At 43.1% G+C, this 15376-nt stretch overlaps 1 protein-coding gene across 7 annotated transcripts in view; it reads right to left on the reverse strand.

The window, feature by feature from the left end:
• The window catches only part of stau2 (staufen double-stranded RNA binding protein 2), a 345477-nt gene that overhangs the window by 174077 nt on the left and 156024 nt on the right, over window positions 1-15376 (reverse strand). For 6 of the 7 annotated variants that reach the window (XR_008723335.1, XR_008723334.1, XM_055634484.1 and 3 more), the window contains exons 8-9: window positions 12699-12911; window positions 11021-11158 (exon numbers count right to left, since the gene is read on the reverse strand). Coding sequence is in view for 5 of the 7 variants with exons in the window: in XM_055634484.1 (XP_055490459.1) it covers window positions 11021-11158; window positions 12699-12911 (351 nt within the window). In the remaining 2 variants the exon portion in view is untranslated. The remainder of the gene's footprint in view (window positions 1-11020; window positions 11159-12698; window positions 12912-15376) is intronic. The other variant, XM_055634487.1, reaches the window with a different exon arrangement.

Raw genomic sequence — 15376 nt, forward strand, 5'->3', positions numbered from 1 at the left:
TGTTCTAGTTTCCCAGTGTCGTACATTGTTCGTACATTCCAAAAACCTATCCTGGTGTTATGTTTGGCATTTAGAACTTCCACCTTCCTGCCAGTGGCTTCCTCTCGGCTTTTACCATTGACATTCATCCTAGCATCTGTCGATAGCCCTGGAAGTCCATCACGCCCAGTAGTGTTGATTCCTTCAGTTGCTGTTTCCGTAACATACTTGTTTTACGAGACAGGGTTGTTAGCCGTGTGCTCGACCTCCAACCTGGAGGACCAGTGGATCGCTCTTCATCTCGCCTCTACCCTTCGACCTGTCCAGCATGGGAGGCCCTAACAGGAGACAAATCTCCCGCTAGCATAGCTCTAGGGATCACTGAGACACACAAGCGCCCTGACCACGACAAGGCTCCAATCCAACGGGGAAAACATACATTTCATAATAATCATAATCATATTTTATTAGCCAAGTATGTTTTGCAAAATGCTAAAAAAAAAAATTTAAACCCTTAACCAAAATCTGCCAATTTATGGAGTCAGAACTTCAACCTAAGAACAGTGGAAAAGATGAAACTGCTAGTAGCTGAGAAAGTGATATAGATTTCAATATTTTACATTGGACACTTTCAAGGACAGCATTAGATAGATTAGCACATCTCAGGTTGTCATTTACTAATAGGTTTAGAGACATAGTCTTTTCAAAGATAAATAATTTCACTTCATTCCCTTTTGTTAGAGAGAAGCCCGCAGAATGAGTCTAAGATTTTGCGACTTCACTAGATTTTCTATAGTGCAGAGTATCATTGAGTACAGAGTACAGAGTATCAATGCTTTGTCAACATCACATGCCAACTCTCCACTTTAAAACCAAAATACATTTCATTCCTTCAAGACACAGCAAGCACGATGATAGATAATGGTGAATTCACGTCAAAGCTCGATATTGTTGTTGTGGTCATGATGTCTTCCTCGGCTTCTGATCTATCCAGCTAATCAGTGCAGCACTGTCTGGACAATATAATTACTATCATTATTAGGCAACATAAAGTTGGCATGTGGCCTACATTCCACCAATGCAGGTTAATTGCGAAAATTGCTCAATTTTTGTAGGCTATTAAATGCACTCTCATCCATTGCTGCCTGCAGACCCATTGTATAAATAGGCTCTATAAATTGCCATTTGACTCGTATCTTCAATTGCACTTCCATCACTGCAATGGCAATTTGCAACATCTTTGAGGTCATCACTAACCAGAGATTTAACTAGATCAGCCAAGTAAGTACTATAACTACAAGGCCACTGCGAAGGCTGTTATTTTACATTGAATAACTTAACTCCCACTGCAAAATAAATCCTTTGCACCATCTACAATATACAAGCATGTTGGAATACTCTTGGCTAGGCTCGGTATGTACAGCTCCAAAATTAGTCGAGAAAGTAAAAACAAGTCAGAAACTCATTCTCCACACCGAACATTCATACTGGTACATTGTCACAAGTACAGTAGTGGTACAAGACCAGCTGTTAATCACATCAGAAATGCACTGAGAATGTTCCCCAGGAGCAGATGCTACCCAAGATCAAACCATTCTTTAATCAAATCAAACCATAAGGGAGAGGAGGGGGCGTCTGCCTCATGGTCAACTCTGCGTGGTTCTCAGATGTGGCAGTCCTGTCCAACCTGCTCTCCACAGCTCAAACATCTGGCGGTGAAGTGCCGTCCCTTCTACATCCCAAGGGAATTCACCTCTATCATCCTGACCGCGATCTACTTCCCACCCCAGGCAGACGTCAGTCTGGCGCTGGAGGAGCTGCACGCCGTGGTCAACAAACACCAGACGTCTTACCCCGAGGCATTTACCACCATTGCTGGGGACTTCAATAAGGCGAACCTCAAGAAATCACTACCAACTTCCACCAACATGTCTCCTGCTGCACCAGAGGACCAAACACCCTCGACCACTGCTACACCGCCATCAAGAATGCCTATCGTTCTATCCCTCGCCCTCACTTCAGTAAATCCGACCATACCGCGGTGCTGCTTCTTCCTGCCTACAGGTAGCAATTGTAGACAGCACCCCAGAGGTGAGGACTGTACAGAGCTGGTCGGGGGGAGCAGAGGAACAACTCCAGGACTGTTTGGAGTCTGTAGACTGGGCAATGTTCAAGGACTCGGCAACGGACTTGAACGAATACGCCACAGTCGTTACAGACTTCATAAAGAAATGTGTGGAGGACTGCATCCCTACAAAAACCTTCCGAGTGTTTCCTAATCAGAAACCATGGATGAACTTTGAGATCTGCACTCTTCTGAAGACCAGACACCGGGCATTCATGTCTGATGATACAGTGGTCTACAAGAAGTCCAGATACGACCTTGGTAAGGCCATCAAAAAGGCCAAAAGGGACTTCTGCTCCAAACTGGAGGATGAGACAGATGTTCGGCAGCTGTGGTGGGGCCTGAATGCAATCACCTCCTACAAGGCGAAACCAGGAGGCAGCTCGAATGTCGGCGAAACATCACTCCCTAACGAGCTCAATGCGTTTTACGCACGCTTTGATAGGGAGAATACTGATGTGCCTTCCCGAGCCCCCATTCGCTGTGATGGTATTTCAGTCTCAGTCACAGAGGCCGACGTCAGGAAATCCTTCAGAGGGGTGAACCCTCGAAAAGCACCTGGACCTGATGGTATACCCGGTCGTGTTCTAAAAACCTGTGCGGACCAACTGGCTGGAGTTTTATGGACATTTTCAACCTCTCACTTCTGAGGTCTGAGGTCCCCACATGCTTTAAAAGGGCATCAACTATACCAGTGCCCAAGAAGAGTAAGGTGACGTGCCTCAATGACTATCGACCAGTGGCACTAACGCCGGTGGTGATGAAGTGCTTTGAGAGGTTGATCATTGGGCAAATGAACTCCTACCTCGACAAAAACCTGGACCCACTGCAGTTCGCTTACCGCCACAACAGATCAACGGTGGATGCAATTTCGCTGGCCCTCCACTCTGCTCTGGACCACTTGGGATAACAAAAACTCATATGTCAGGCTGTTATTCAACGATTACAGCTCGGCATTTAACCCAATCATCCCCTCCAAGCTGGTTACCAAACTCGCAGAACTGAGTCTCTGCGCATCCCTTTGCAATTGGATCCTCGACTTCCTCATTCACAGACCAGTCTGTTCATATTGGTGGAAATGTGTCAGCCTTGATAACAATCAGCACGGGAGCACCTCAAGGCTGAGTGCTCAGGAGTGCTGTACTCACTCTATACTCATGACTGCGTAGCCGGTCATAGTGCAAACTCCATCATCAAGTTCGCTGACAACACCACTGTTGTGGGACGTATCACTGATGGGGATGATTCCGAGTATAGAAGAGAGATTGAGCAACTGTCCATAGGGTGCCAGCACAATAACCTGGCCCTCAACACCAGCAAAACCAAGGAACTGATTGTGAACTTTGGAAGGAGTAGAATGGGGACCCACAGTCCCGTTTATATCAATGGTTGAAAGGGTCAAGAGCTTCAAATTCCTGGGTGTGCACATCTCTGAAGATCTTTCCTGGTCCGAGAACACTGATGCAATTATCAAGAAAGCACATCAGCGCCTCTACTTCCTGAGAAGATTACGGAGAGTCGGTTTGTCAAGGAGGACTCTCTCTAACTTCTACAGGTGCACAATAGAGAGCATGCTGACCGGTTGCATCGTGGCTTGGTTCGGCAACTTGAGCACCCTGGAGAGGAAAAGACTACAAAAAGTAGTAAACACTGCCCAGTCCATCATCGGCTCTGACCTCCCTTCCATCAAGGGGATTTATTGCAGTCGCTGCCTCAAAAAGGCTGGCAGTATCATCAAGGACCCACACCATCCTGGCCACACACTCATCTCCCTGCTACCTTCAGGTAGAAGGTACAGGAGCCTGAAGACTGCACCGACCAGGTTCAGGAATATCTACTTCTCCACAGCCATCAGGTTATTAAACTTGGCTCGGACAAAACTCTGAACATTAATAGCCCATTATCTGTTATTTGTACTTCATCAGTTTATTTATTCATGTGTGTATATATTTATATAATGGTATATGGACACACTGATCAGTTCTGTAGTCATGCCTACTATGTTCTGTTGTGCTGAAGCAAAGCAAGAATTTCATTACCCTATCAGGGACACATGACAATAAACTCTCTTGAATTTTGAATCTTCTAAAGGCTTGGAGACATTGTTCTTCATTGCCCCACAATGATTGTTTCATCTTTCACTTTCCATGCGCTCACTGGCTTCCTGGCAGCTCTGTCCAGCAGTGTTGTATATCTGCATTGAAATCCAATTGCCTCAGTTTTACCACTCACTTAATCTATTAACAGCTCTTGTAATGTCTTCTTCGATAAACCCTGGATGTATGCGTCTTATTGCTACCTTTAAAAAAAAAAGTTTTTATCTTGTATGTATAGGATATACATGCATTAAGATGGACACGGGTTGATTAGGGAGTTTTGTACATGGCAGGTCGTGTCTCACAAATATGATTGAGTTTTTTGAAAATGTGACTAAAAAGGGGGATGAGGGCAGAGCTGTAGATGTTGCATGACCAGATGATTGACCAGCAAAGCATACGACAAGGTACGTCATTGGTAGCCTGCTCTGGAATGTTAGATTGCATGGGATCCAAGGGGTAATAGCTGAATGAAAAATTGGCATCATTGAAGGAAGCAAAGGGTGGAAGGTTGCTTCTAGGATTGGAGGCGTGTGACTAGTGGTGTGCCTCAGAGTTCAGTGCTGGGCCCATTACTGTTTGTCATCTATATCAATGATTTGGAGGAGAACATACATGGCAAGATTAACAAGTTTGCAGATGATGCAGAAAGTGAAGATAATTTTGAAAAATTGCAGCAGGATTTTTATCGGTTGACCAAGTGGGCTGAGGAATGGTTGATGGAATTTAATACGGAGAAACGTGAGGTGTTGCATTTTGGAAAGTCTAAAATGGTCAGGATCTACACTGTGAATGGTAGCACTCTACGACACTCTACAATAAAATGTTATTCGTCCCCGGGGGGGAAATTGTTCTGCCAACAGTCACATCCCACAACAAGGTACACAAAAATTTGAAATGAAAAGTGAAAACAAAAAGTAAAAGACAAGCGACTGTTGGCAGGTTGCTGTGTGCACAGCGCCTTCACCGGAACAAATGAACAAACAAACACAGACTTATCCCTTGGGCAGAGGATTCTGAACTAGAGTGCCCCCCACACACCGGGTCCCCCTTGGTTCTCCCACCTATGGCGGTCCCCCCATGCCGGGTCCCCATTGTCCTTCACTGCGGTCCTCCAACACCGGGTCCCCATTGTCTTCCCCTCCCTCCCCCCCAAGCTCATCGACCGCTGATCGCGGGTCGATCCCGAGCACCACTGCCGCCAGGACACATGTTGCTGCCAAGGCCCCCAATGTCACCAAGGTGCCCGCCGCCACCAAGGCCACCGTTAACGTCGACGACCCCCCACCACTCTGGAGAGTGTTATAACGAAGAGGGATCTAGGAGTGCAGGTACATAGTTCCTTGAAGGGGAAGTCACAGGGTGGTTGAAAAGGTTTTTGGCACATTGGACTTCATCAGTCAGAGTATTGAATATAGAAGTTGGGAGGTCATGTTGTAGTTATATAAAACATTGCTGAGGCCGCATTGTGTTCAGTTCTGGGCATCATAGGAATCTGAGGGAGAACGATTTCACACAAAGGGTGGTGGGTGTACGGAACGAGCTGCCAGAGGACGTAGTTGAGGCAGGGACTATCGCAATTTTTAAGAAACAATTAGACGGCTGCATGGATAGGACAGGTTCAGATTGATATGGGCCAAACACAGTTGGTGAGACTAGTGTAGCTGGGACATGTTGGCTGGTGTGGGAAAGTTGGGCCAAAGGACCTGTTTCTATGCTGTAGGACTCTATGACGCCGGAGGCCCTTTTTGCATGCTGTATGACTATATTTTAATAGTATCAACACTTTCTGATCATCTGTCACTTTACCTATCAACTGATCTAACCAATTTTCAAAGACACTCTCATTTTACTGAAATCAACCTACTTAAATCTAAAAAAAATTGCAGCTGCTTTGTGTTCGTCCTGTTAAACACAACAACAAATGCATTATGATCACTATCTGATAACTGATTTATTACTTATTAGGTTTTTGAATAAACCATCTCATTAATTATGAGAAAAATTGGTGCAGGAAATTATCGTTAACATAATCAAGAATTCTGTCTGTAGATTTATCCACATCTTAAATTGTATGGAAGTTGAAATTCCCATGAAAAACAATCTATTACATATTTATCTATTCTGTGCATTTACATATTCTATCATTTTTTACACCTGATACCACTGACATCATTCCCATTACAATCATAAATTATTATCTGTTCTTTCTAAATATAAATCATAAAGTCTCCAAAGCCTATTGCCTCTGGCTACACAGCTTCTCTCATCATTGAAGTAATTTCACCTTTAATTGCAAAGTATTACCCTATCCACAATTTTTATTTTCCTTTCTGTAGACTTTTATTTAGTTCCTACTGTTTACTGTCCTGCAGCCTTATTTCAGCAATGGATTCCATGCCATGTCTTTCAAGTTGAACACACCTGCATTTCATTCTATTAGTCCTTTATACTCTGTGTGCTTGTATAAATAAATGCTAGTTTGGACTATACATTCTAATCTCTCCTGTTTTAATGTTTTATTTTAAATTATTATCCTTCTTTCTTGGTTTAACTAGTAACATTGTTTATTGTCATACACACAAGAACAATTCAAATCTTGCTTGCAGCAACATCACAGTCTCATAGACTCAGACAAACACACAAAAACCTAATTGAAATGTACTGAATAATGAATGGCTTGGATAGTCGATGTGGAGAGGGTCTTTCCACTAATGTGAGAGTCTAGGATTAAAGGTCATAGCCTCAGAATTAAAGGACGTTCCTTAAGAAAGGAGATGAGGAGGAATTTCTTTAGTCAGAGGGCGGTGAATCTGTGAAATAATTTGCCACAGAAGGTTGTGGAGCCAGGTCAATGGATATTTTTAAGGCAGAGATGGATAGATGCTTGATTAGAAAGAGTGTCAGTGGTTATGGGGAGATGGCAGGACAATGGGGTTGGGAGGGAGAGATAGATCAGCCATGACTGAATGGTGGAGCAGACCTGATGGGCCTAATGGATTAATCCCGCCCATGACCTTAGGACCTTATGACCAACTATACACAAATTACACGTACCATTTCTGAAAGGAGGAAGACTGTCCAAAAAACCCCACAAGACATTTGGACAAAACACAGTTTAGAAAGAAAACATGTCCATGGTAGTATAAGAGGTGGACCATAGTGTTCCGTTGTCAAGGCTGGATTGTACAGGTTGGTTCAAGGACCTGATAGTGTAAGGAAGTAGTTACTCCTGAGCCAAGTGGTGTGGGATTTTGGGTTTCGGTACCTCCTGCCTAATCGTAGCAATGGGAAGAGGGCATGACCTAGATTGTGGGGATCATTGATGATAACTACCTCCTCCTTGAGGCAGTGCCTCAGGTAGATGGGAGGGGGCTGTGTACAAATGAACTAGGTTTAGTCAACCACTATATTGAAACTTTTTCCTTTATTTGTGGTGACAGTTTGAATCACCCTTTGTTTTCCTTTATCATAGAATGATTGTTTATAGTTCCTTTGCTTAAGCCCCCCCTGCTACTGCTCAATTTATCATTCCTAGCTCAAATGAAAAATGAAAAATCCTACTCATTAGCCATTTGGTGATCTTCATATTTGACTTGTACCGCTCCAATTCATACATGGCTTAAGAAATAACCCTGACATTGTAACCATTGCAGTCTTGTTCTTTAAATTAGCTTCAAGCTGCTGGTGCTCTTTTTTTCATTCATTTCAATCATGTTCATCCCAATATGGGTAATAATGATTGCTCTTTCCCCCCCCACTCCCTCATTCTTTCATGCCAGTTTGAGATGTCCCTCATCCAAGTATAGGCAGCAGTATAAAATATCGGGGTCTCCATCCTCCTTACAAGGGATATCCTGATGATTGAAAATCATACAAGCACCACTTTATGCTTTTTTCTCCACCTCCCAGTTTGCTCAATGATATTACAGGCAGCATTATTATTCTATTCATTACAGCCATTTTCCTGTCTACACAGGTAAACCGAACCTGTGGGTTAAGTTCAGTTTAGTTTAGAGATACAGCACGGAAACAGGCCCTTCGGCTCACCGGGTCTGCGCCAACCAGCGATCCCCACATATTAACACTCTCCTACACACACTAGGGACAATTTTCACATTTACCAAGTCAATTTGCCCACATACCTGTAAGTCTTTGGAGTGTGGGAGGAAACCGAAGATCTCGGAGTAAACCCACGCAGGTCACGGGGAGAACGTACAAACTCCGTACAGACAGCACCCAAAGTCGGGATCGAACACGGATCTCCGGTGCTGCAAGGCAGCAACTATACCGCTGTGCCACCATTGCTGCAGTTCTCTACTTCTTATATATTATTTTGGTTCATTATACTAGGAAGACTTTAGGTCACAGTAAACCTATTCACTGCTATGCATGGTATTACCAATGTCTGGAATCAACTGGGTAGATACTCCCCTTCCCTTACGTGTCAACTATTTTAATGATCCAAAGAGATCTGAGGCAGATACATTCACTGTAGACACTTTGGCTCAGAATTATCTTGTTATTCATAAACTCCCACATGCTGCAGTTATGGAGCAAACTTGCACTGCCATTCCTTTGACTCAAATTCACATCTAAATTTTGGCAACTCTAAACCATTATACAATATTTGAAATACTCATCGCATTGAACTTACATGAACCACTGCAAGTATGTACACAATAAATGCTGAAGACCATTCCTTCATCAGGCCTACTCTATAATTCACCAAGATCAATGTTAATCTTATACTTGTGTTCAAGAAGGAACTGCAGATGCTGGAAAATCGAAGGTAAACAAAAAAATTTCCTTCGCTCCATAGATTTCCTTCGCTCCATAGATGCTACTGCACCCACTGAGTTTCTCCAGCTTTTTTGTGTACCTTTAATCTTATACTTCTTCACCACTTCCCTTGATTCCATTAATATCTAAAAAGACAAAGACTTCTGTCTTGAATGTACTCAGTCGCTTATTAATTAAGTCTCTTAACATCATAACCTCATTTATCTGAGTTATTTTTGTGAAAAGTACTGAAGTCCTCTATAATATGGTCTAAACATTTGGAAAACTGAGGATAAAGATACCACGAGTTGTAGAGTTTAATTTTGACAATTCTAATGATTAAAGCATCTGGGCATTGTACGTCTCCTCGCAGGTGAGACTGCTGATCCTCAGAATCAACATGGCAAACCTTTGCTGTGATCCCTCAATTGTAATTAAATTGTTCCTTTGGTAAAAAGCAGAGACATGTACACAATATTCCAGATGCAGTTTCACCAGGGCACAACAAGATTACAGCAAGACGTCTCTACTTTCGTACTCAAGACGTTACTCTCAATAGTCAATAGTCAATAGTCTATTTAATTGTCATTTGGACCCCTGGAGGTCCAAATGAAATGCCGTTTCTGCAGCCATACATTACACACAAATAGACCCCAGATACAACATAATTACATTTTACATAAACATCCATCACATAGCTGTGATGGAAGGCCAAAAAAACTTATCTCTCCACTGCACTCTCCCCCCCCCCCCCGATGTCAGAGTCAAAGTCAAAGCCCCCGCCTGGCGATGGCGATTGTCCCGCGGCCATTAAAGCCACGCCGGGTGGTGCGAGGTCGCGCACCGGGTCTTGGTGTTAAAGACCCCGGTGTGCGCTCGCAGAGTCCCGCGGCCATTCCAAGCCGCGCGGGGCAGTGGTGTTAGGCCCCGCTCCAGGAGCTCCTCAACCCCGCAACTCGGGCGGGAGAAGTCGCCGTTGCAGGAGCCCCGAAAAGCGGTCTCCCTCCAGGGATCTGCGGGCTCCCGGTGCCGCCGTCCGCAGACCCGCAGTAGCAGCCTCCGCATCAGCAGCAGCAGCGGCATCGGCAGCAGCAGCAGCAGCAGCAGCGGCAGCAGCAGCAGCAGCAGCAGCGGCAGCGGCAGCGCTCCTCCACCGCTCCACCCGCTCCGGTCTCGGCCAGCTCCGCGACGGCGACGGTGAGTCGTAGCACCAGAGTCCCCGGCTTCTTCCTGTTGGAGGCCGCTCCTCGTTGCGGCCCCAACGACAACTGAGACCCGACGAGAAAAGGTCGGGTCTCCAGTGCAGGGAAAGATTCAAAAGTTTCCCCCACCCCCCCACACACCCCAACATAAAATAACAAAAACTACATAAAAACACAGACAAAAAATAATAAAAACGCGGACAGGCTGCAGAGGCCGCTGCTGACCTGAGTCGCGCCGCCTACCGGACTCTTGCAATAACATTCAATTTACTCTTCATTTTGCAGGTAGAAAACACAGCACCCTTTTTCCCTTTTGAACCACATTACTTCTCACAAATTCTGAATTGAGCATTCTGTTTATAACATTTCTATTTATTACTATTTTCTGTGAATACTCTCTTGTTGTTGGAGGCTGAAGTTCAGTGAGTTAGATTGATAAAATGGGTGCACTGTTTGTATTTATCACTGATCTACAACAGGTTACTCCATAAATGTTATTGGGGGACGGGGTGGGTTTAAAATCATGCACAATGTTTGCCATTTCTCAGATGACTGGATCGCATGAGTGGCTTCATCATGTCTAAATGGCACAAATTAATATCTGTTCCCATTGTAATGTTACTCTTCATTGTTCTATGTGAGAAAAGTACTTAAGTCCTCTGTAATGTGGCCTGAACTTTCAAGAAAACTGAGAATAAAAATGTAGAGGTTGTTGGAAGGAACTGCAGATGGTGATTTACACTGAAGATAGACACAAAATGTTGGTGTAAGTCAGCAGGACATTTAGATGTAGTTCAATTTTGACAATTTTAATTATAAAGGGATCTGGGCAATACCTGCATTACAAACTCTCTGCGACGAGGAAGACCTTTTTCTGATAATAGAAGATATTCTGGTTCTTTCTCCTTCTTTGCTTGTTGTATTTGGGCCAATCGACTGATGGGATTCATACCTTGCCCATATTCTGGACCAGTCTGCAATAGAAATGTATTGTAAATGGAAGTTAAAATGAAAAGTATTTGGATTGGGAGAAAATACACTCTCTCAGGAGCCACGATCTACTATGGACTTTATTTTGGTTGCACTACAGACCTCAGTGTTTACACTGTTATGGTCCAGTTATCCAGTACTATTGATTATTAATTTATTGTATTATTGATTATTGCATGTTTATTTGTGTGTTTTGCATGAATGGGGCTATAAAGCTGCAGTAAGAATTTCATTATTCTGTTGTCAGTACATATGACAAACATTCTCAACTTGACTCTTGAGTTCCAGTTGACTACATCCAACTCTACTGCTCTAGCTGATCTGATTCCTTTACTGCTTTAGTGCCAACAAATTGTATTTTTTTAAATCATTCAAAAACAATTCAAATTTTCTCCACTTAACCTGCAGAAGCCACCACGGTTATACACTGTTCACTCATTAATTGTGTTCCCCTGTTCTTCCACTCTTCCATTAATCCCTTCATCAGTTTACTTGTTCACTTATTAATTCCCCCATTCTTCCATTCTCAGTTTGAACCAGATTGTTCAAAAGATCAAAATCCTGATTGAACCTGGAGATATCCTAATCTCAATACTTTTTCTTGCACAGTACAACTGCCATCTCTAAAGGGTTTTACCTTGCACTAAATGTTATTCCCTTACCATGAATCTATACAATGTAAATGGATTGATTGTAATCATGTACTGTCTTGCTGCTGACTGGTTAACACACAACAAAAGCTTTTCACTGTACCTCGGTACACATGACAATAAACTAAACTGAAGCATGAGGAAATGCAGTAGACAAAGTCATGATGACAGGTTTATGGAGGCTTGAGAGATAAAACATAAAGGTATGTAAACGCTATAAAATGAGAGCAGTTAGAGAGGGAGAAAGAGAGAGAGATAGAAAGAGAACTGGCCAGTCACACTACAGGTACTATAATATTGATTCATTAAAATCATCAATAATGTGTTTAAACCCATTGATTGGCTTGCCTGTCCCTACCTTTCTTTGCAATTTGTTTTATACTTTGTTCAATAATATTGCTGGATCCTTTAGAGTACTTTCACAAACTTTCCAGATCCCCTTTCTTACTATTGTAATAAAGTGGTGGTAATTAGATCAAAACTATTTGTCTCTATTCTAATCACAAATTCATTTTTTTGGTCAAGCAATGGAAAGAAGCAGTTAACGTTAGAGATCACAGACTGTCAAAATTCATGTCAAAATCAATGAATTTTGTTTTTATACACATTCTTTCTTGATGTTAGTTGCCCTATTGACTGGCACACTGTTTGTTACCTTTAAATGCCACAATGCACTGTCATTTTGTTATTTTTGAATATCTTACCTTAACTCTCTATTCTACTATTTAGTTTGAACCTTTACTTACACTATAATTAAAAATTCTTTCCTTCAATCTTAAAAACTGCACGTCATTAACAAGTTCAGTCTTAAAATTTAAAAACAAATTTCGCTCCATTTCAATAAAAATATAATTGATTGCATGGATACCCTTACCTTTAGTATAGACTTCTGACGCTTTTTATAATGAGTTTTGGGTTTCTCTACAATTGGTAGGGGAGGAAGTTTCTTCAGCTCTTGAAGTACAATTATTGCTGCTCGTTTTTTGGAAAGCTTTTTACTATTGCCTTCCCCTTCTGCTGTAAATTCTCCAACTGCAACACGGGTAACAAAGCTCTTCATGTGAGGAGGTCCACTTTCTCTGGTTACCTATCATCAATGAGAAAAAAATAATAAAAACACGCGACATAACTAATTGGAAAAAAAAAATTCAATCTTCATAGCAAATATTTTGCTTCCTTGTACATCTACGGCAGTACCAACACATCATTACTCATTATGTCATTGTCATCATCTGAATATCAAATGCTGGCACACCTTGAAAATGAGTGTATGTGTAGTTGTGGGAAGGAGGAGGTGCAATCAGAGAGACTTTTCTGCCATCCCTGGCTACTGTACATTTACAGGAGGCGAGTTTCCAGACACCGTAACCTGGCAAAGCAGCAGGAAGGTACATTTCTCTTGGCACATCATTTAATGGATCATTAGTCTACACATCTCGGGACCATCTCAAGAAATATCAGAACAGAAACTGGGAATGTGGGAATAGTACTTCCTCTGGATTGTAGGGGAAACCAAGCTTAGAGGGTGCTTGATGATCTTGGTGTGGTCTTGTGGTGCAGTTGTGACATCTCTGAACAGAGCTGTCTTCAACTTCTTCTTGAGATCCAAAAATATATTGCGTCTACAGGGACTAGGTGCACAATCTCGAGAGAAAGGACAAAATGTGCGCCTTGTGGCATGGTCTTGATGGTCACCTTTGTTTGCTGCTGCTTTATGCTTTGCACGGAGCCTGAGTAAGCAAACATCAAGTACCACAATGAGATTTTGCCTGTCCCCAGTGTTGCTAAGTAAAGGCGTGGCCAGATTGTCACAGAACATTTCATTCAACTGACCACTTGTAGCACCTGACCCTTGGGCAAAGATTTATGTCGACAAGTCAATCCAGCTGTGGAGACACAAGGAACTACTGATGCTGGAACCTTGAGCAAAACACAAAAGTGCTGGAGGAACTCAGCGGGTCAGGCTGCACCTGTGGAGGGAGAGGACAGATGATATTTCGGGTCAGGACTCTTCTTCAGAGTCCCAACCTGAAACATCGTATAACCATTCTCTCCACAGATGCTGCCTGATCTCCTGAGTTCCTACAGCCCTTTCTATTTTAGTCACTCAAGCAGTGGTCTCAAACTCATAAGGGAAAAGGAGACAGATCATGTCAGGAAGGAACTGCAGATGCTGGTTTACACCGAAGATAGACTCAAAATGCTGGAGTAACTCAACAGGACAGGCAGCATCGCTGGAGAGAAAGAATGGGTGACCAAGGGTCTCGACCAAAAACGTCTCCCATTCCTTCTCTCCAGAGATGTTGCCTGTCCGCTGAGTTACTCCAGCAGTTTGTGTCTATCTTTAGTAGATCATGTCAGATGATGCCCCAGGCAGACTGTAAAAATCATTAGGCAGAATGACTCCTGACTAGAGCTTTCAACGCTATGACCTGATATGGATAGTAGATTCATGATTCAAGATCACAAGATTCAACATTCAAGATTCAAGAGAGTTTATTGTCATGTGTACCTTATAGGACAATGAAATTCTTGCTTGGCTTCAGCAGAACAGAACATAGCAGGCATGACTACAGAACAGATCAGTGTGTCCATATACCATTGTGTAAATATATACACACATGAATAAATAAACTGATGAAGTGCAAATAACAGATAGTGGGTTATTAATGTTCAGAGTTTTGTCCGAGCCAAGTTTAATAACCTGATGGCTGTGGGGAAGTAGCTATTCCTGAACCTGGTCGTTGCAGTCTTCAGGCTCCTGTACCTTCTACCTGAAGGTAGCGGGGAGATGAGTGTGTGGCCAGGATGATGTGGGTCCTTGATGATGCTGCCAGCCTTTTTAAGGCAGCGACTGCGATAGATCCCCTCGATGGAAGGGAGGTCAGAGCCGATGATGGACTGGGCAGTGTTTACTACTTTTTGTAGTCTTTTCCTCTCTAGGGCGCTCAAGTTGCCGAACCAAGCCACGAAACCGGTCAGCATGCTCTCTACTGTGCATCTGTAGAGGTTAGAGAGAGTCCTCCTTGACAAACCAACTCTCCGTAATCTTCTCAGGAAGTAGAGGCACTGATGTGCTTTCTTAATAATTGCATCAGTGTTCTCGGACCAGGAAAGTTCTTCAGAGATGTGCACGTCCAGGAATTTGAAGCTCTTGACCCTTTCAACCATCGACCCATTGATATAAACCATATAACCATATAACAGTTACAGCACGGAAACAAGCCATCTCGGCCCTACAAGTCCTTGCCGAACAACTTTTTTCCCTTAGTCCCACCTGCCTGCACTCATACCATAACCCTCCATTCCCTTCTCATCCATATGCCTATCCAATTTATTTTTAAATGATACCAATGAACCTGCCGACACCACTTCCACTGGAAGCTCATTCCACACCGCTACCACTCTCTGAGTAAAGAAGTTCCCCCTCATGTTACCCCTAAACTTCTGCCCCTTAATTCTGAAGTCATGTCCTCTTGTTTGAATCTTCCCTATTCTCAAAGGGAAAAGCTTGGCCACATCAACTCTGTCTATCCCTCTCATCATTTTAAA

The sequence above is a fragment of the Leucoraja erinacea genome, chromosome 4, assembly GCF_028641065.1.
Source record: "Leucoraja erinacea ecotype New England chromosome 4, Leri_hhj_1, whole genome shotgun sequence".
In the NCBI taxonomy this organism is placed as follows: Eukaryota; Metazoa; Chordata; class Chondrichthyes; order Rajiformes; family Rajidae; genus Leucoraja; species Leucoraja erinaceus.